The sequence below is a fragment of the Coregonus lavaretus genome (assembly GCF_964263955.1).
Source record: "Coregonus lavaretus genome assembly, contig: HAP1_SCAFFOLD_233, whole genome shotgun sequence".
Classification (NCBI taxonomy): Eukaryota; Metazoa; Chordata; class Actinopteri; order Salmoniformes; family Salmonidae; genus Coregonus; species Coregonus lavaretus.
In genome coordinates, this window is record NW_028166362.1 from 244,003 (window position 1) to 265,884 (window position 21,882).

Here is a 21,882-nt window from a genome sequence, read left to right on the forward strand (position 1 = left end):
CTAAAATGCGTCTCTCCAGGGAACATGACACCAAAGCTAAGAGGTGAGAGGTCAATTTTATGAATAATTTATTACATTTATTTACACAATAAATAGCTATCTTAAGATGAATGCACTTCCTGTAAATCACTCTGGATAAGAGCATCTGCTAAATCAGGAGTTCTCAATCCGGGGTCAGTGGAGGTACTGCAGGGGTTCTGCAGCACCCTGACTGGACTCGTTGCAATGGAAGACATTTGATCAAATTTTCACGACACGAACACTTCATTATTGCCTAATATAATGGAATGAATATTTCTTTAACCAATTCTGATGTTTGTTACAAGTGGAATTTTGACAATATTACCGTTATACCAACACACTCTTCACACCCGTTTAACAACTCTAAATAGCTTTGACATCGTAGGCATCAAGTCCCTTGCCAATAATGTTGCCTACTACGTTGCATACAATGTTCATTTTCATCGAACACATATTTCGCCCTAGATGCCTTCAATTGCCCAATTTATAGCCATGGCCAATTTAGGATTATTTTTTAACAACGTGATGTTGCGCTCCAAAGGGATAACTTGAAAAAACATGATGTAGGTAATTAAATAATCAAAAGAAAAGCGTGTTTATTATACACTTAGAAAAGAAGGTTCCTTATAGAACCAGAAATGCTTCTATCACTTCCTTAATACAGTGGGGAAAAAAAGTATTTAGTCAGCCACCAATTGTGCAAGTTCTCCCACTTAAAAAGATGAGAGAGGCCTGTAATTTTCATCATAGGTACACGTCAACTATGACAGACAAAATGGAGAAAAAAAACTCCAGAAAATCACATTGTAGGATTTTTTATGAATTTATTTGCAAATTATGGTGGAAAATAAGTATTTGGTCAATAACAAAAGTTTCTCAATACTTTGTTATATACCCTTTGTTGGCAATGACACAGGTCAAACGTTTTCTGTAAGTCTTCACAAGGTTTTCACAAACTGTTGCTGGTATTTTGGCCCATTCCTCCATGCAGATCTCCTCTAGAGCAGTGATGTTTTGGGGCTGTCGCTGGGCAACACGGACTTTCAACTCCCTCCAAAGATGTTCTATGGGGTTGAGATCTGGAGACTGGCTAGGCCACTCCAGGACCTTGAAATGCTTCTTACGAAGTCACTCCTTCGTTGCCCGGGCGGTGTGTTTGGGATCCTTGTCATGCTGAAAGACCCAGCCACGTTTCATCTTCAATGCCCTTGCTGATGGAAGGAGGTTTTCACTCAAAATCTCACGATACATGGCCCCATTCATTCTTTCCTTTAAACGGATCAGTCTTCCTGGTCCCTTTGCAGAAAAACAGCCCCAAAGCATGATGTTTCCACCCCCATGCTTCACATTAGGTATGGTGTTCTTTGGATGCAACTCAGCATTCTTTGTCCTCCAAACACGACGAGTTGAGTTTTTACCAAAAAGTTCTATTTTGGTTTCATCTGACCATATGACATTCTCCCAATCCTCTTCTGGATCATCCAAATGCACTCTAGCAAACTTCAGACGGGCCTGGACATGTACTGGCTTAAGCAGGGGGACACATCTGGCACTGCAGGATTTGAGTCCCTGGCGGCGTAGTGTGTTACTGATGGTAGGCTTTGTTACTTTGGTCCCAGCTCTCTGCAGGTCATTCACTAGGTCCCCCCGTGTAGTTCAGGGATTTTTGCTCACCGTTCTTGTGATAATTTTGACCCCACGGGGTGAGATCTTGCGTGGAGCCCCAGATCGAGGGAGATTATCAGTGGTCTTGTATGTCTTCCATTTCCTAATAATTGCTCCCACAGTTGATTTCTTCAAACCAATCTGCTTACCTATTGCAGATTCAGTCTTCCCAGCCTGATGCAGGTCTACAATTTTGTTTCTGGTGTCCTATGACAGCTCTTTGGCCTTGGCCATAGTGGAGTTTGGAGTGTGACTGTTTGAGGTTGTGGACAGGTGTCTTTTATACTGATAACAAGTTCAAACAGGTGCCATTAATACAGGTAACGAGTGGAGGACAGAGGAGCCTCTTAAAGAAGAAGTTACAGGTCTGTGAGAGCCAGAAATCTTGCTTGTTTGTAGGTGACCAAATACTTTTTTTCCACCATAATTTGCAAATAAATTCATAAAAAATCCTACAATGTGATGTTCTGAATTTTTTTCTCTCAATTTGTCTGTCATAGTTGACGTGTACCTATGATGAAAATTACATGCCTCTCTCATCTTTTTAAGTGGGAGAACTTGCACAATTGGTGGCTGACTAAATACTTTTTTTCCCCACTGTATATATTATAACCTAGCCTACTTTACATAATATACATCTCCTACTTGTTGCAAAAACACTTTCTGAATGTATCAATGATTTCCCCTCAGATAAATCATGCCCGTTTTAGCCCTTCTGTCTACATTCTCAGATTCAAAGACAACAAATGGCCGACTTTTAATGAATACAAATAAGTGTGAGACATGGCCTTGTGTTGCTGCACTGTCTATAACTACCTTAACAAACAGTGACTTACTATTATTATTGACAGTTAACTTGGAGAAGAGATGTCACAACCAGATGTTCATCTGATTGCATTAAATAGCCTGACTGTTTCAATATGTCTGTTAGTAAATGTTTTATTTCTAAGAGATGATTATTAAATGAGAACAAATGTCAATCAAGAATTAGTTGTCACTGTGTTCACCACAACCAACATGCTGCATCTCTGTTTAGGGGTCAGTGGTCTAAAATGAGTCTCTCTGGGGAGAGAGAGGAGGGGGGCCCTGCCTCTAAAATGAGTCTCTCTGGGGAACATGACACCAAAACTAAGAGGTGAGATTACAGTTTTGTTTAAGAAATATTAATTACATTTCCAAAACTATATGTCCACAATTTTTTCACATTAGTTTTTCATCAGAAATTATTGCTTGTGGGTACCTTCAATATTACGGTTTGAACACACCGACTGCGTCATTGCGCAAAATAGTATGCAGCATCATCTAAATATATGTGCAACAAAAGTTAAACATTCACCTTCTGCTACCATTTCTGTCAACCTGTTTACGCATACAGTTTGACGCATACGTTCGATTAATCCAATTTATGCACCACACAGAACGCACTGCAACTGCCTCCGCAACACAATGCTGCAAGGCAAAGGCAGCGTTCAATTGGAAATGAATGTACTTCTGGTGTACCAAAATGCAATAACGCAGTTAATGTGTTCAAAGCGTCACTGATCTCAGAATTGTAATTAATAGATTTTAGATTTCTAAGAGATAATGAATAAAAGAGAACAATGGACATTCAAGAATGAGTTGTCACTGTGTTAACCACAACCAACATGCTGCATCTCTGTTTAGGAGTCAGTGGTTTAAAATGAGTCTCTTTGGGAGACATGACACCAAAACTAAGAGGTGAGCTGACAATATTGTTTAAGAATTTATTTTCCAAAACGCTATACACAAAGAAAATTCACATTTGTGTTTTTTTTCATCAGAAATGATTGCTTATTGGTTGGTACCTTCAATATTTCTGTTCTAGATTTGAGATGTGTATGAAAATTTGATTTTTTTTCAAAACGCTATATATCCAATGTTTAGCTGGAATGGGATGTTCGTATCCTGTATATTTGACTGTGATATGTGGTTGTCTCACTTAGCTATCTTAAGATAAATGCACTTACAGATGCCATATCTTAATTTGACCCAGTTTCTCACAGCAGAAATAGAACGATTATCCTGCAGCAACAGGAAATGTGAATTATTATGAGGATTATAATTCATTAAAATATTTTGTAAATCGCTCTGGATAAGAGCATCTGCTAAATCAAGAGTTCCCAATCCGGGGTCAGTGGAGGTACTGCAGGGGTTCTGCAGCACCCTGACTGGACTCGTTGCAATGGAAGACATTTGATAGAATTTTCACGACACGACCACTTTGCCTACTCTTCATTATTGCCTAATATAATGGAATGCATATTTCTTTAACCAATTCTGATGGTTGTTACAAGCGGAATTTTGACAATATTACCGTTATACCAACACACTCTTCACACCCGTTTAACAACTCTAAATAGCATTGGCATAGTAGCCATCAAGTCCCTTGCCAAACACATATTTCGCCCTAGATGCCTTCAATTGCCCAATTTATAGCCATAAGCAATTTAGGATTCTTTTTTAACAACGTGATGTTGCGCTCCAAAGGGATAACTTGAAATTAAATAATCTAAAGAAAAACGTGTTTATTATACACTTAGAACATAAGGTTCCTTATAGAACCAAAAAAGGCTTCTATCACTTCCTTAATATATGGAACCACTAAAAGTTAGATATATTTTTGGGTTCAGTGAAGAAGAACCGCTAGAGTTCTGATCAACGAAAGGTCAATGTTTTGAGGATGTGAACCCAGCAGCCCTCCAGTGGTCAGATCAAACCCGCCCGTTTTTTCCAGTGCCCGGCCCGTGATTCCTTTCTGCCATAGGTCCAACTTCTGCCACTGCTCCAACTCCTTAGCCACTGGGCGAAAACCTGAGTTTATCTTCAGAAATAAGCATGAGTTAATCTTCCAAACCGAAGACAAAATGCTATGCATTCATTTATACCCATAAGAGTAAAATGTCTTAATTCTCAGCACTTATACGACCAATTTTCTACTCTGAGATACTTTGTGGATATGGGCCCAGATCTCAAAATATTGTTATAAAAAAACCTTGAATGTTTGTTTTACATATAAAAATAAATAAAATAGTATTACTAATGTAACCCACTGTAAAGACTGGGTTTAGTTTATTGTGTGGCTCTGCTCATGTCCGCGTTCTGGAACTGTCCGCATCCACATACAGAACTGTCCGCGTCCACGTACGGTTTGGCGCCAAGCATATTGTCCAGTTACGCGCAGAGTGGACTGAGGTGATGTTGGGGAATAACGACGGAGTTTGTTACAGTGTTGAGACGCCGAAGTTTATTGTTCAATTTGCTTTTTTGCGTAATGGTCAGTGACAGTATGAGTGTAGCCAGATCCTTTTCAGTCGCTATTCTTGGTTAATTGTGTGGTTCACCGGATTCGTCATCATCCTCGAGGGACAGACGAACGACCTGCTAGCTAGCCAAGCTAGTCGGTACAGCTAGCTAAGCTAGCTACTCTAAAGGCAGCATCCTAGTTATCCTAGCTACCACTACATCATCACCGGCTGCCTGCATTTCTTGTGGACCGATGGAGCTCCCTGGTTGTTTCTTCCACCTGTTAAATACCGTGGAGGGCTTCTCCCTCTCTCTTGATGGATGCTGGCTACCTACCATCCCTCTGTCTGGATCTCCTCTCTTCGCTAGATGGACGGTAACTTTAGTGTTTAACCCCTCTGTGTCCAAGGACTGAACTTTTGAATATTAGTTTATTTCTGATAAAATTAGTTCATTGCATCCGCCATGGAGCCCAGTTTAATAATATTACCTTCTTTCCCTGGTTATGAAGTAATCGCCAAAAAACAGGCCTTATTTTAGGGCATTTTTCACCCTACCAGCTCCTATTAGTTCTATTGAGCTCCGTGGCACCGACTATTCATTAACAAGGTTACGGATACTTGGTGAGCGTTAACCCTGTAGGTTTACCTCAGGTAACTTATTATTAACAAGGTTACTGTTACTTGGTGAGCGCGCACACTGTTCACCTGAGTACATGTTGTGGTCAACAATAGTGAGGTGAGATACAGTTTAAGAGGCGATGGCTGGCGGATAGCCATCAAACATTAAACATTTTCTGGTCATGGTTAACCATATTTGTTTTATGAAAAAAGTGTACAATCTAAACAAAACGTAAGTCCCTGTCCTCTTTTTCAAGATGTGGCCGATTTAAACAGCCAGAAGACATTTTTTAATTAATGACTAATTAATGAATTTTGATGACTTGTTGTTTCTAAATGGCTGCTGGGTAATTTGATATGCATTGAAATCTTCGTTCGTAGGCATCAAATTGAGCGAATGCTGCGCAGGTTCACTGAGTTGCAAACCAAATGGATATAATGGGGTGATTGTTGTCTAATCGGGTGGTCTAGCTAATGGATTTGTAGATCTGACGCAGTTGCTACCTCAGATTATGAGCCTAGCAAGTGTCATGAAGTGTCAGGTCTACCGAGTGGCGCAGTGGTCTAAGGCACTAGAGATCCTGGTTCGAATCCAGTTTCTGTCGTAGCCGGCCGCGACCGGGAGACCCATGGGGCGGCGCACAATTGGCCAAGGGTAGGGAGGGAATGGCCGGCAGGGATGTAGCTCAGTTGGTAGAGCATGGCGTTTGCGACGCCATGGTTGTGGGTTCGCTTCCCACTGGGGGCCAATATGAAAAAATAATTAAATAATGTATGCACTCACTAACTGTAAGTCGCTCTGGATAAGAGTGTCTGCTAAATGACTAAAATGTAAATGTAATGAATGAGTTATATAGTGGCCAAAGGGAGGCGCCAGAGTGCCATAAACCCATACTGTTTCTTGCCATATAAACCCTAAACCTAACAATCAATCAAATGTATTTATAAAGCCCTTTTTACACCAGCAGATGTCACAAAGTGCTATACAGAAACTCTTACCCTACTTATAACCTATTTTAGCCGTAACCCCTAATTCTAGGGTAGGGTAGCCTAGAACACTTTTAGAAACTATTTTAGTAATAATATTATCTTAGTAAATACAATTATAGTACTAAATAGCATTTTGATTATTTTGTTGTTATTTTATTATATATATATATATATATATATATATATATATATATATATATATATATATATATATATATATTATTGCAAGGCAGAACACTTGATAAACATTAGTTTTATTTTTCAAATGTGGTTTCAACTGGGTGACCTAGTAACCTCTATGTGAAAGACCAGAAATTGGCGTGGGACAGGTAGGTCAGGTTTGAGACTGATCTAAGGAATTAACAAGAAAAATACACTTTATTTCTCAGCTGCCTCACCAAGACTATATGTCCCATGATTTTCTAAAATGGTCACTCATTACTTTAGTTAGCTATATATCTCGTATTAGGCCTGTGATGCTTTTGGAAGAGTAACAAAATAGTGACTATAGCAGGTGTTGAACAACCGGTAAATAATCACTAGTCAGATGCGGTAACTTCAACCCTAGTATACATGTATTATAAAAAATGATCTTAATATCTGATATTGGGAGTAAATAACCTCTGAATAGAAAAGACAAGAGTGCATCTTCCAGCCCGCCAATAAATGACATCAAATCAAATCAAATGTTATTTGTCACATACACGTGTTTAGCAGATGTTATAGCGGGTGTAGCGAAATGCTTGTGCTTCTAGCTCCGACAGTGCAGTAATATCTAACAAGTAATATCTAACAATTTCATAACATATACCCAATACACACAAAACTAGTAAGGAATGGAATTTAAGAATATATATATATATATATATATATATATGGACAAGCAATGACAGAGTGGCATGGACTAAGATACAGTAGTATATTATAGAATACAGTATATACATATGAGATGAGTAGTGCAAGATATGTAAACATTATTAAAGTGACTAGTGTTCCATTTCTTAAAGTGGCCAGTGATTTCAATAGGCAGCAGCAGCCTCTAATGTGCTAGTGATGGCTATTTAACAGTCTGATGGCCTTGAGATAGAAGCCGTTTTTTCATTCTCTCGGTCCCAGCTGTGATGCACCTGTACTGACCTCGCTATCGGATGATAGCGGGTTGAACAGGCAGTGGCTCGGGTGGTTGATGTCCTTGATGATATTTTTGCCCTTCCTGTGACATCGGGTGCTGTATGTGTCTTGGAGGGCAGGTAGTTTTCCCCCGATAATGCAACCCTCGCGGTTAGCAAATGTACCTCAACATGCCCCTCGCTTGCGCTAGAAGGCAGAGTGCTCGCTGCTGGTTGAGGAATCTGACAATGAATGTACTAGGAAAATACGTTTTTCTTGACCAGAGGTGACTAAATTAATGTTCAGGCTTATTGATAATCGTTATAGTAATGAAGTATAATTTCAAAACATGAGCATAAAACAGGTAATAATAAACATGAATCATCATTATATTATTTCACAGTAATCTGTTAAATGCTTTTTCAGTCGTTCCTCTTGCGTTAGCAGTGTGGAAAGGGACAGTAAATAGCGTGTGCAGGAGTTTTCCTGTGAGGGGGAGTGGTGGTGTATCCAGGGAGAAAACTAAACTAACCTTCTGAAATGTCATTCATGGTCTTACGCTGCCATCTATTGGAATTATTTAGTAACTGCAGTAGTACTGAATAAAGTATATCCTTACTAAAGTAGTAATTACTCAGAATTGCAAAATATGACATTTTTTAGTTAATTTTACCACTTACAACCATAACATAACAATTTATAGCATAACAAACAATGAAACTGACATAAACCAAAAGCACCATACATTTAGTTAACTATATATATATATATATTTATTTAGATGGGTGACATTATCTGCCAAAGTAACACCACTGTAGATAAAGAAGAGCTCTCCAGTAGGTGTACCAAAACATTCAAAGGCCATTTTCTCAAAATTGAGGTTACCAGTTTATCATCTTTCAAAGCAGAATTACTTTCCCATTGTTCCTCAACTGTAGTGTATGATATACCTTTTTCTAGCTGAGTCTTTACTTTTATCCAATGTAAAAAAAACACAATTTCAAATTTTCCTACATAAAATCGAGCCGGTCGGTCACATTTGACTGTGTAAAACCTAGCAGTACTACTTATTTCCCTGAGAGGGAGGCAGATATATATCATTTTACAAAAAAAACAACTATATTTGTCTCTGAAATGAAACCATCAAGTGATAGATTTTAAACAAATTCATGTCTTTCATTGAACAACCCCATACCATGATTAGATAGTGAAAAAACACACCAATCTCTTTCATAATTTCTTTAAACTATAAAAGCTCATTTACTAACATTTCTGAAAATGGATATATGGCGTTTTGGAATGAAACTCTTGTTTCCCCATCTGAGCTCAGAGTAGATGAGAGACGTAATGTTTGTCTCTGTTGTGTTGAAGTCCAATCAAGCAGGAGAGACCAGCCTCCCCTGTACCCAGCTGTGTGTCCATGAAGAGTGACTGGTCTATGGATATACCTCTAATGTTTAGAGAGGGAGACTTTTCTAGTGAACAAAGGTAAGAAGAACTCATGGGTCATGGTCAGTGAGTTAAACAACACTGTCTCTAGTCATTTCTCCTCTCCCATTTTACCATTTATTTTTGTTGTTTTCATAATCCATAGGCTAATCATTTTTTCAATTTTCATAGTCCTGAAACAATATTAAACAAACACAACATTCCTTCCCTGTGTGTGTGTGTGTGTGTGTGTGTGTGTGTGTGTGTGTGTGTGTGTGTGTGTGTGTGTGTGTGTGTGTGTGTGTGTGTGTGTGTGTGTGTGTGTGCACTCCCTGGATGAGGAAATGTAATCTCATGTTTTGTCCACAGAAACCAACAGGAGAGATCAGAGTCAGAGATTCTCAGTGGTCAGTCTTCCCAGAGTCATCAAACAGACCTGGCCTCCATATTCAGTGTATGTGGTCCTGTTATGTACATTTGTTTTTGTTTACCTCAAGTAAAGTTGATCTGTCAATCATTCATTAATGTGTTAATGAGAAAGCATTTAGTCTCTTGCTTAACTTATTTACTTGATTTATTTCAGTTGCTTGAAGAGAATATTATGACATTTGTGAAGAACGAGCTGAAGATGTTCAAGAGGATTCTTAGTCCAGAACTCCCAGAAGGCTTTGAGAGTCAGAAGCAGGATAAGGAAGTGGTGGATGCTGAAGATGAGAAGCAGGAGAGCAGTGCCAGAGAGGGGGCTCTGAAGATCACACTGCACGTCCTGAGGAAAATGAACCAGAAGGAGCTTGCTGACACACTGGAGAAAAGTAAGAGCTGTCTGCCTCATGTTGAATGCTGTTTTAGAACATTTAAAAGCTGTAGCTAAAGCACAGCTAAAGTAGCTGTGTATCTCAATGATATTGTAGCAGCCTTAACACAACACCTAGTGACCTCATCAAGTAGCAGCAGGGATGTGTTGTGGTGATTAATTTAGACAGAGAGAAGAGGAGAGACAGAGGAGAGAGAGAGAGAGAGAACATTATTAATGCCATCAATAATACCAATAATGATATAAATCAGTCACACCAGTGTGTAATGCATTATAAAAACATTTACAGATTTATACAGACAAGAGAATAAATGATTATAATTTAAACTTTATAAGACAGTCTTACAATACTGTAGGCATTAAAACAGACGTAATATTAATATCCTCTGTGTTGTTTCTAGATTCAGATGAGCGTGCTGTGATTCTTCAACGTGAACTCAAATCTAATCTAAAGAAGAAGTTTCAATGTGTATTTGAGGGGATCGCTAAACAAGGAAACCCAACACTTCTCAATAAGATCTACACAGAGCTCTACATCACAGAGGGTGGAACAGGAGAGGTCAATAATGAACATGAGCTGAGACAGATTGAGACAACAACCAGGAAACAAGCAAGACCTGAGACTGCAATCAAATGTAACGACATCTTCAAACCATTAACTGGACAAGACAAACGTATCAGAACTGTGCTGACAAAGGGAGTCGCTGGCATTGGAAAAACAGTCTCTGTGCAGAAGTTAATTCTCGACTGGGCTGAAGGAAAAGCAAATCAGGATGTCCATTTTGTATTTTCATTCCCTTTTCGGGAGCTGAATTTGATGAAAGGTGAAAAACACACGTTGATTGAACTTCTCAATCACTTCTCAATCGAAACCAAAGAATCAAGGATCTCCAACTACGACAAGTACAAAGTTCTGTTCATCTTTGATGGTCTGGATGAGTGCCGACTGCCCCTAGACTTCCAGAAGAACAAGATCTGTTGTGACGTCACAGAGTCAACCTCAGTGGATGTTCTGCTGACAAATCTCATCAATGGAAATCTGCTTCCCTCTGCTCTCCTCTGGATAACTACCCGACCTGCAGCAGCCAATAAGATCCGTTCAGGGTGTGTTGACCAGGTGACAGAGGTACGAGGGTTCAATGACCCACAGAAGGAGGAGTACTTCAGGAAGAGATTCAGTGATGAGGACCTGGCCAGCAGAATCATCTCACACATAAAGACATCAAGGAGCCTCCACATCATGTGCCACATTCCAGTCTTCTGTTGGATTTCTGCAACAGTCCTTGAACACATGTTGAGTACAGACAAGAGAGAAGAGATGCCCAAGACTCTGACTGAGATGTACTCACACCTTGTGGAGTTTCATACCAAACAGAAGAATTAAAAGTATCTTGGGAAAGAAGAGACAGGTCCACACTGGAATAAAGAGAGCATTCTGTCACTGGGAAAACTGGCTTTTCAACAGCTTATGAATGGCAATCTGATTTTCTATGAAGAAGACCTGAAAGAGGCTGGCATTGATGTCAATGAAGCCTCAGTGTACTCAGGATTGTGCACACAGATCTTTAAAGAGGAATGTGTGCTGTACCAGGACAAGGTGTACTGCTTCGTGCATCTGAGCATTCAGGAGTTTCTGGCTGCTGTATATGTGTTCCTCTCATTCATCAACAACAATGAGAATCTAATGGCCGAACCGCAAGTTACTGAAGTTACTGTCTACAAGAGTGCTGTGGATAAAGCCTTACAAAGTGAGACGGGAAACCTGGACCTGTTCCTCCGCTTCCTTCTGGGCCTCTCACTGGAGTCCAATCAGAAGCACTTACGAGGTCTACTGACAAAGACAAGAAGCAGCTCACAGAGCCATGAAGAAACAGTCAAGTACATCAAGAAGAAGATATGGGAGAATCCCTCTCCAGAGAGGTGCATCAATCTGTTCCACTGTCTGAATGAACTGAATGACCATTCTCTAGTGGAGGAGATCCAAAGCTACCTGAGCTCAGGACGTCTCTCAGAAGTCAAACTGTCACCTGCACAGTGGTCAGCTCTGGTCTTTGTGTTGCTGACTTCAGAAAAGGAGCTGGATGTGTTTGACCTGAAGAAATACTCCAGATCAGAGGAAGGTCTTCTGAGGCTGCTGCCAGTGGTCAAAGCCTCCAGAGCTGTTCTGTGAGTACATAAAATGACATTTAAGTACTAATCATCAGGAAGAAATATTCAGTTTAGAGAAATATATATATTATAATATGTATATAATATATTATATTATATTATATTGAAAAACTTACTGAATCAGTGCATTGGTGTTCACATTAGTATAACAATATGACCATACAATTCTAGGATACAGAAGATTAATCTATATGTTGTTTGAGAGAATAAACCAAATGCATCTGCCATTGTCCTTCTACACTACTGGTGTTAAATTAACAGTGTGTTTGTGAAATCATGATGATCTCTTTGCAGGCTGTCATTCTGTGGACTCACAGAGGAAGGCTGTGCTTCTCTGGCCTCAGCTCTGAAGTCAAACCCCTCACAGCTGAGAGAGCTGGATCTGAGTAACAATGACCTGAAGGATTCAGGAGTGAAGCTGCTCTCTGCTGGACTGTGGAATCCCCACTGTAAACTGGAGACTCTGAGGTCAGTATTCCTGTAGTTGGTCAACAAGTGATAACTGTTCACCAGATCCACATGTGTTTACCAGGCACACATAGTCCACACCATATGTGTTTGGACAGTGAAGCTTACAGTTTTACATTTGGTGCTATGCTCCAGCATTTTGGATTTGAGATGGAATGTTTCATATTAGGCAACAGTATGTAATGTCACCTTTTATTTGATGTTAATGGTGAGAGGTTAGCATGTTTTGTTGTAGCCTCTGTAACTTTCTCATTCATTATTGTTCATGATTCATTCATGATTATTCTTAATCATGACATCATTAGGATTAATTTAGTAGTGTTTAGAAACATGTTATCTACTCACTTAGACAGAAGATTAATCCAGTCATCATCCACCATTCAGTTACTGTTGGGCAAAACATAACCCAAAACACAACCAAAACAAACTGCAAATGCAACCAATGAGTTTGAGACCAAATACTCAACTTTTGACTACTTTAATACACTATGAGTGAATTGGTCAGAATACTTATGACTTCTTCAAATAAGGGGACTAGATACATAAAGTGATTCATTTCTAAACGGTGAAACAGATATGTATTAAAATACCCTCGAATAAAAGGTGACATTATATACTGTCACCTCATATGAAACATTTGATCTGAAATACAAAATGCTGGAGTACAGAGCCACATTTAAAATGTTATCTTCACTATCAAAATAGATATGGTGTGGACTGTATACTCAATACAATCTAAATCTGATACCTCACTGTCTGTCTTTTGACTGATACTGCTTTTTAAACTGCTCTGGTCAGTCTACTCAAATATTTGTAATATGCATTTTTCTATCTACAAGCAATACTTTTGATAATTTGTCATTTCTAATAATGATACATTCATTTATGAATAGATATGGCAGGTTTCAGGACACTGATATATCTGAATATGTTGAAAAAAATATACTGCCACTATTTTCACCACCAAAGAATAGCAGTGTGGTTTTAATATGATTTGACTCTTTGCAGGCTGTCAGGCTGTCTAGTCACAGAGGAAGGCTGTGCTTCTCTGGTCTCAGCTCTGAAGTCAAACCCCTCACACCTGAGAGAGCTGGACCTGAGCTACAATCACCCAGGAGACTCAGGAGTCAGACTGCTCTCTGCTGGACTGGAGGATCCACACTGCAGACTGGAGAAACTCAAGTATGTAGAGGGTTTATGTCAATGTTCATATCAGACATGTTGGAGTTATCAGGCTAGTTAAGACAAACATTCTGACCACCACTTGGACAAAGTTTTATGGTGACTGTGTGTGTGTGTGTGTGTGTGTGTGTGAGTGAGTGTGTCCTTTGTGTGTGTGTTAGTGTGTGTGTGTGTGTGTGTGTGTGTGTGTGTGTGTGTGTGTGTGTGTGTGTGTGTGTGTGTGTGTGTGTGTGTGTGTGTGTGTGTGTGTGTGTGAGTTCAGGTGTATCCCTCAATGACTGTCTGTTCTTCTGCTTACCGCTACAGTGTGGAACATGGTGGAGAGAACACAATGAAACCTGGACTTAGAAAATGTGAGTGTTGACTGCTGTGAAGAATATGACTAAGAATAAGTCTTAATTAAAGTGAAGTCAAAGTCAAAGACCACCATCATTACTTACTTGGTCATATTAAATATCAGCTGTAGTTCTACAGAAGCACAAATCAGGGACACCAAAGTTTACAAAGAGTTGCTTTGACAATGTGTGTGTCTGTGTGTGGCGTGTTCCTGTTACTTTAGAAACGTGTGTCTTCAGGATGTGTGTGTGTGTGTAATTAATGGGAATAAGTGTGTTTTATATTACCATACAGTATAACATTTGATCATTCAACAAGTCTCAAGTTACCTTAACTTCTCCTTTTGATACCTAGAAACATCTACATAAAAAAAATTAGTGAAAAGTGAGTTAACATTCTAATGTGAATGATGATGATTTCTAATATTGTGTCTGGTTTCATCCATCAGATGTATGTGATCTCACACTGGACCTAAACACAGTAAACAGATTCCTCTCTCTGTCTGAGGAGAACAGAAAGGTGACATGTAGGAGAGAGAAGCAGCCGTATCCTGATCACCCAGAGAGATTTGAGGACTATGGACAGGTGCTGTGTAGAGAGGGTCTGACTGGGCGCTGTTACTGGGAGGTAGAGTGGAGTGGGAGATGGGCTGATATAGGAGTGGCATATAAAGGAATCAGAAGGAGAGGAAGGGGTACTGACCGTGTGATTGGATGGAATGACAAGTCCTGGAGTCTGATCTGCTCTGGCAACAGTTACTCTGCCTGGCACAATGAGACGTCCACCACCATAGACGTCCCCTCCTCCAGCCCCCACAGAGTAGGAGTGTATCTGGACTGGCCAGCCGGCACTCTGTCCTTCTACAGAGTCTCCTCTGACACACTGACCCACCTGAACACATTCCACTCCACATTCACTGAGCCCCTCTATCCAGGGTTTGGGGTTCAGTATGTTGACTCCTCAGTGTCCCTGTAAATAATAACCATGGTAACACTGACACACACACACACACACACACTGGACACACACAAACACACACACACACACACACACACACACACACACACACTGGACACACACACACACACTGAACACATACACGGACTGGACACACACACACACACACACACACACACACACACACACACACACACACACTGGACAAACACACGCAGGACAAACACACACACACACACCGGACACACACACACACACACACACACACTAGTCACACACACACACACACACACACACACACACTGAACACACCCACACACACACACACTGGACACACACACAAACACACTGAACTCTCACACACACACACACACACACTAGACACACACACTGCACACACACACTGGACACACACACACACGCTGAACACACACACACACACAAACACACACTGGACACACACACACTGAACACACACACACACACACACACTGGACACACACACACACACACACTGGACACACACACACACTGAACACACACACTGGACACAAACACACTGGACACACACACACAGTGGACACACACACACTGGACACACACAAACACATGTGTCCAGTGTGTGTGTGTGTCCAGTGTGTGTGTGTGTCCAGTGTGTTTGTGTGTGTGTTGTCCAGTGTGTGTGTGTGTGTGTGTGTGTGTGTGTCCAGTGTATGTTTGTTTGTGTGCACACACTGGACACACACACACACTCACACTGTACACACACACACACTGGACACACACACACACACACACACTGGACACACACACACACACACACACACACTGGACACACACAGACACACAGGACACACACACACACACTGGACACACACACACATACACACTGGACACACACAAACAGGACACACACACATACACACTGGACACACACACACACACTGGACACACACACACACACACACTGGACACACACACACACTGGACACACACACACACAGGACACACACACACACACACTGGACACACACACGCATACAGACTGGACACACACAAACAGGACACACACACATACACACTGGACACACACACATACCACACACACACACACATTGGATACACACACACACACACACACTGGACACACACACACTGGACACATAGACACACACACACTGGACACACACACAGACAAACATTCTTACCACCGCTTGTACAAAGTTATACGCACAAAGGACACACACATACACACACAAAGGAAACACACACACACACACACTGGACACACACACACACACACACACACACACACACACACACTGGACACACACAGACACTCACACTGGACACACTCGCACTGGACACGGACACACTTGGACAAAGTTATATGCTGTGTGTGAGTGTGAGTGTGTGTGTGTGTGTGTGTGTGTGTGTGTGTGTGTGTGTGTGTGTGTGTGTGTGTGTGTGTGTGTGTGTGTGTGTGTGTGTGTGTGTGTGTGTGTGTGTGTGTGTGTGTGTGTCCAGTGTGTGTGTGTGTGTGTGTGTGTGAGTTCAGGCGTATCCCTCAATGACTGTCTGTTCTTCTGCTTACCGCTACAGTGTGGAACATGGTGGAGAGAACACAATGAAACCTGGACTTAGAAAATGTGAGTGTTGACTACTGTGAAGAATATGACTAAGAATAAGTCTTAATTCAAGTGAAGTCAAAGTCAAAGACCACCATCATTACTTACTTGGTCATATTAAATATCAGCTGTAGTTCTACAGAAGCACAATTCAGGGACACCAAAGTTTACAAAGAGTTGCTTTGACAATGTCAGTGTCTGTGTGTGTGTGGCGTGTTTGTGTGACTTGTGTGTGTGTGTGTGTGTGTTCATGCATGCATGAAGGTGTGTGTGTATCCAGTGTGTTTGTGTGTGAGTGTATGTTCAGGATGTGTGTGTGTTTGTGTGTGTGTGTGTGTGTTCAGGATGTGTGTGTGTGTTTGTGTTCAGGATGTGTGTTTGTGTGTGTGTGTTCAGGATGTGTTTGTGTTTGTGTGTGTGTGTTCAGGATGTGTTTGTGTTTGTGTGTGTGTGTTCAGGATGTGTGTGTTTGTGTGTGTGTGTGTGTGTGTGTGTGTGTGTGTGTGTGTGTGTGTGTGTGTGTGTGTGTGTGTGTGTTCAGTGTGTGTGTGTGTTCAGTGTGTGTGTTCAGTGTGTGTGTGTGTGTGTGTGTGTGTGTGTGTGTGTGTTCAGTGTGTGTGTGTGTTCAGGATGATGATGATTTCTAATATTGTGTCTGGTTTCATCCATCAGATGTCTGTGATCTCACACTGGACCTAAACACAGTAAACAGATTCCTCTCTCTGTCTGAGGAGAACAGAAAGGTGACATGTAGGAGAGAGGAGCAGCCGTATCCTGATCACCCAGAGAGATTTGAGTTCTGTCCACAGGTGCTGTGTAGAGAGGGTCTGACTGGGCGCTGTTACTGGGAGGTAGAGTGGAGTGGGAGAGGGGCTGGTATAGGAGTGACATATAAAGGAATCAGCAGGAGAGGAGGGGGTAGTGACTGTAGGATTGGATGGAATGACAAGTCCTGGAGTCTGCTCTGCTCTGGCAACAGTTACTCTGCCTGGCACAATAATAAGTCCACTACCATAGACGTCCCCTCCACCAGCTCCCACAGAGTAGGAGTGTATCTGGACTGGCCAGCCGGCACTCTGTCCTTCTACAGAGTCTCCTCTGACACACTGACCCACCTGAACACATTCCACTCCACATTCACTGAGTCCCTCTATCCAGGGTTTAGGATTAATGTTGACTCCTCAGTGTCCCTGTAAATAATAACCATGGTAACACTGACACACACACACTGGACACACACAAACACTGGACACACACACACACACACTGGACACACACACACATACTGAACACACACACACACACTGGACACACACACTGACACACACTGGACACACAAAAACACTTGATACACACACACTGTACACACACACACACACACACACACACACACAAACTGAACAAACACACTGAACACACACACACCGGACAAACACACACTGGACACACACACAGGACACATTCACACACTGGACACACACACACACTGGACACACACACACTGGACACACACACACACACACTGGACACACACACACACACAAACACACACACACACACACACAAACACACACACACACACTGGACACACACACACACACACATTGGATACACACACAAACACACTGGACACACACTGGACACACACACACTGGACACACACTGGACACACACACACACACTGGACAGACACACACACACTGAACAAACACACGCTGAACACACACACACACACTTAACACACACAAAAACTCTCTACATGCACACTGAACACACACACTGGACACATACACACTGAACACACACACACACACACACACACACACACACACTGAACACACACACACACACACACACTGGACACACACACACACACACACTGGAAACACAGACACACTAGACCCACACACACTGAACACACACACACACACACTGAACACACACACACACTGGACACACATACACCGGGAACAAACACACACTGGACACACACGCATACATTGAACAGACACACACACACACACTAGACACACACACACTGAACACAAACACACTGAACACACACACATACTGGACACGCCCACACACACACTAGACACACACACTGGACACACACACACACTGAACACACACACTCATACTGGACACACACACACAGGACACACACACACTGAACAAACACACTCACTCTGGACACACAAACTGAACAAACACACACACTGAACACACAAACTGGACACAAACACACTGAACACAAACACACACACACACACACTGGACACACACACACTGGACACACAAACTAGACACACACACATAATGTACACACACACACACACACACTGAACACACACACAAACACTGAACATACACACACACACACTGAACACACACACACACACACACACACACACACTGGACACACACACACACACTGGACACACACACACACACAGACACACTAGACACACACACACACTGGACACACACACTGGACTCACAAACACTGAACACACAGACACACACACACTGAACACACACACTAGACACACACACACTGTACACACACACACACTCTGGACACACACACTGGACACACACTGGACACACAGACACACTAGACACACGCACACACACTGGACACACACACACACACACTGGACACACACACTAGACACACACACACTGTACACACACACATACACTGTAAACAAACACACACTGGACACACACGCATACATTGAACACACACACACAGACACACTAGACACACACACACACACACTGGACACACACACACACACACACACTCACTGGACACACAAACTGGACACACACGCACACACACACTGGACACACACACACATACACTGGGAACAAACACACACTGGACACACACGCATACATTGAACACACACACACACACACACACACTAGACACACACACACATACTGAACACACACAAACACTGGACACACACACTGGACACACACACACACACACACTGGACACACACACACACTGGACATACACACACACACACACACTGGACACACACACACACACTGGACACACACACACACACACACACACTGGACACACGCACACACACTGGACACACAGACACACACACACTGGACACACACACACACACTGGACACACACACACACACTGGACACACAGACACACACACACTGGACACACACTGGACACATTTCCATGTGTTGTATTTTGATGAAAGGAAATCCCATATAGCCTACTGGACAGGACTTTGCTATGGCATCTTCTGTTTGGGTGTCTCAGGTCAGGTCTGAGCCATGATCAGAATGTGTCTCTGTGTCTTTTTCCAGCCCTGCCATTTCTACCAGTCCTGATCTAGTGTGTCACCCCTGACCTCCTCACACCGTCTCACTGTCCATGTCTGCTTTTAGCTCCCACCTCTACTTCACTGTGTTATAATGGACATTATGCTTGTTATGTCACCTCTGTAACCAGTTATCAAACATACTGACCTTTCTGACCCTATCCCATGGCCCTACTTTCTACAACTGAACATTTAAATTCCTCTATGAGTTTTGTTTCGAGTCCATTTACTTATCTATGTATTTGTTGTAAATTGGGGTTGTGCTGCAGAGCATCATGGGGGTTTGTATGTATTGAGATGATCACGTTCCAGATAAATGGTTGAACTGATTCCTGTCTCCCGTCTCATCATTATTGAATTGTTATACAGACGTGGTTATGAAACCCACCAGACATAACAAAAGATTGGTGATGAGTAAGTCTGAATCTACAGGAACTATTCTCTCTGGAAGAAGTGGGTTTTTACAACTGTTTAAAACTGTTATTTTCTGTGGTCCAGTCTAGGCTAATGTTAGCACAGTGTATTGATAGCAGAGGCAAGTGCATAGTCCAGCTAGCTAAGAAAGAGCGTTAACCAGTGGTGTAAAGTATTTAAGTAAAAATACTTTAAAGTACTACTTAAGTAGTTTTTTGGGGGTATCTGTACTTGACTTTACTATTCATATTTTTGACTACTTTTACTTTCACTTCACTACATTCCTAAAGAAAATAATGTACTTTTTTACTCCATACATTTTCCCTGACACCCAAAAGTACTCGTTACATTTTGAATGCTTAGCAGGACAGAAAATGGTCCAATTCACACAATTATCAAGAGAACATCCCTACTGCCTCTGATCTGGCAGACTCAATAAACACAAATGCTTAGTTTGTAAATTGTCTGAGTGTTGGAGTGTGCCTCTGGCTGAACGTACATTTTAAAAACAAGAAAATCGTCTGGTTTGCTTTATGTAAGGAATTTGAAATGATTTATACTTGTACTTTTACTTTTGATACTTAAGTATATTTTAGCAATTACATTTACTTTTGATACTTAAGTATATTTAAAACCAAATACTTTTAGACTTTTACTCAAGTAGTATTTTACTGGGTGACTTTCACTTTTAGTTGAGTCATTTTCTATTAAGGTATTTTTACTTTTACTCAAGTATGACAATTAGGTACTTTTTCCACCACTGGAGTTAACATCGTCATGGACGGCAGAAAAGGACTCGAGATGGACATTGGAGCGGGAAAACAACGTGATTATAGGATAGCACATTTTTTCAACTATGAAGACAAACCTTTTAATTAAATCTGCTAAATGAGCGAACTTAGGAGGAAACGTCAGTGAGTGAAGTGAATGAAGATCACATGACTGTGGAAAATATTGCCGTGGTTGAGGACAATACTGAAGTGAGTGACAATCAGGAGCCTATTGAGAAATGAAAAATGGCTGGAATTGTTGGAAACATTGGACAGTTTGATGAAAGTATTGAGCAGTGGAGCTCATATCCAGAATGGTTTGAATATTTTGTTCTTGCAAATGACATGAATGAGGACAACATTGTGCCTACATGTTTTAGTGTAATGGGGCCAAAGACATTTAATTTATCAGGCAGCCTGCTACAGCCAGACTGTAACGTGAACGCTGGGAGTCAGGAAGCAAGTACAGGAAGTGAATTTAATAATAGATGGAACAAAACAAGAAACAGGAGTAGCGTACAGACATGAAGCACTGAAACAGAATCAATAACGCCTGGGGAAGGAACCAAAGGGGAGTGACTGATATAGGGGAGGTAATCAGGAAGGTGATGGAGTCCAGGTGAGTCTGATTGGTCGCAGGGGGCGTAACGATGGTGACAGGTGTGCATAATAATGAGCTG

The 21,882-nt window shown here is 41.5% G+C and overlaps 1 protein-coding gene and 1 pseudogene across 2 annotated transcripts; both read left to right on the forward strand.

The window, feature by feature from the left end:
• LOC311114821 (NLR family CARD domain-containing protein 3-like) lies at positions 1-20,347 on the forward strand (annotated as a pseudogene). The gene is made up of 7 exons: positions 1-43; positions 9,042-9,129; positions 10,346-12,078; positions 12,376-12,544; positions 13,616-13,731; positions 16,627-16,673; positions 17,325-20,347. The product of its transcript is annotated as an NLR family CARD domain-containing protein 3-like (transcript).
• On the forward strand, positions 13,934-15,082 carry LOC311114833 (stonustoxin subunit beta-like). The gene is made up of 2 exons (XM_084190064.1): positions 13,934-14,084; positions 14,516-15,082. The coding sequence occupies exons 1-2, from the start codon at positions 14,006-14,008 to the stop codon at positions 15,040-15,042; spliced, it is 606 nt and encodes a 201-aa protein (XP_084046190.1). The 5' UTR covers positions 13,934-14,005; the 3' UTR covers positions 15,043-15,082.
• Positions 20,348-21,882: the final 1,535 nt, after the last annotated feature.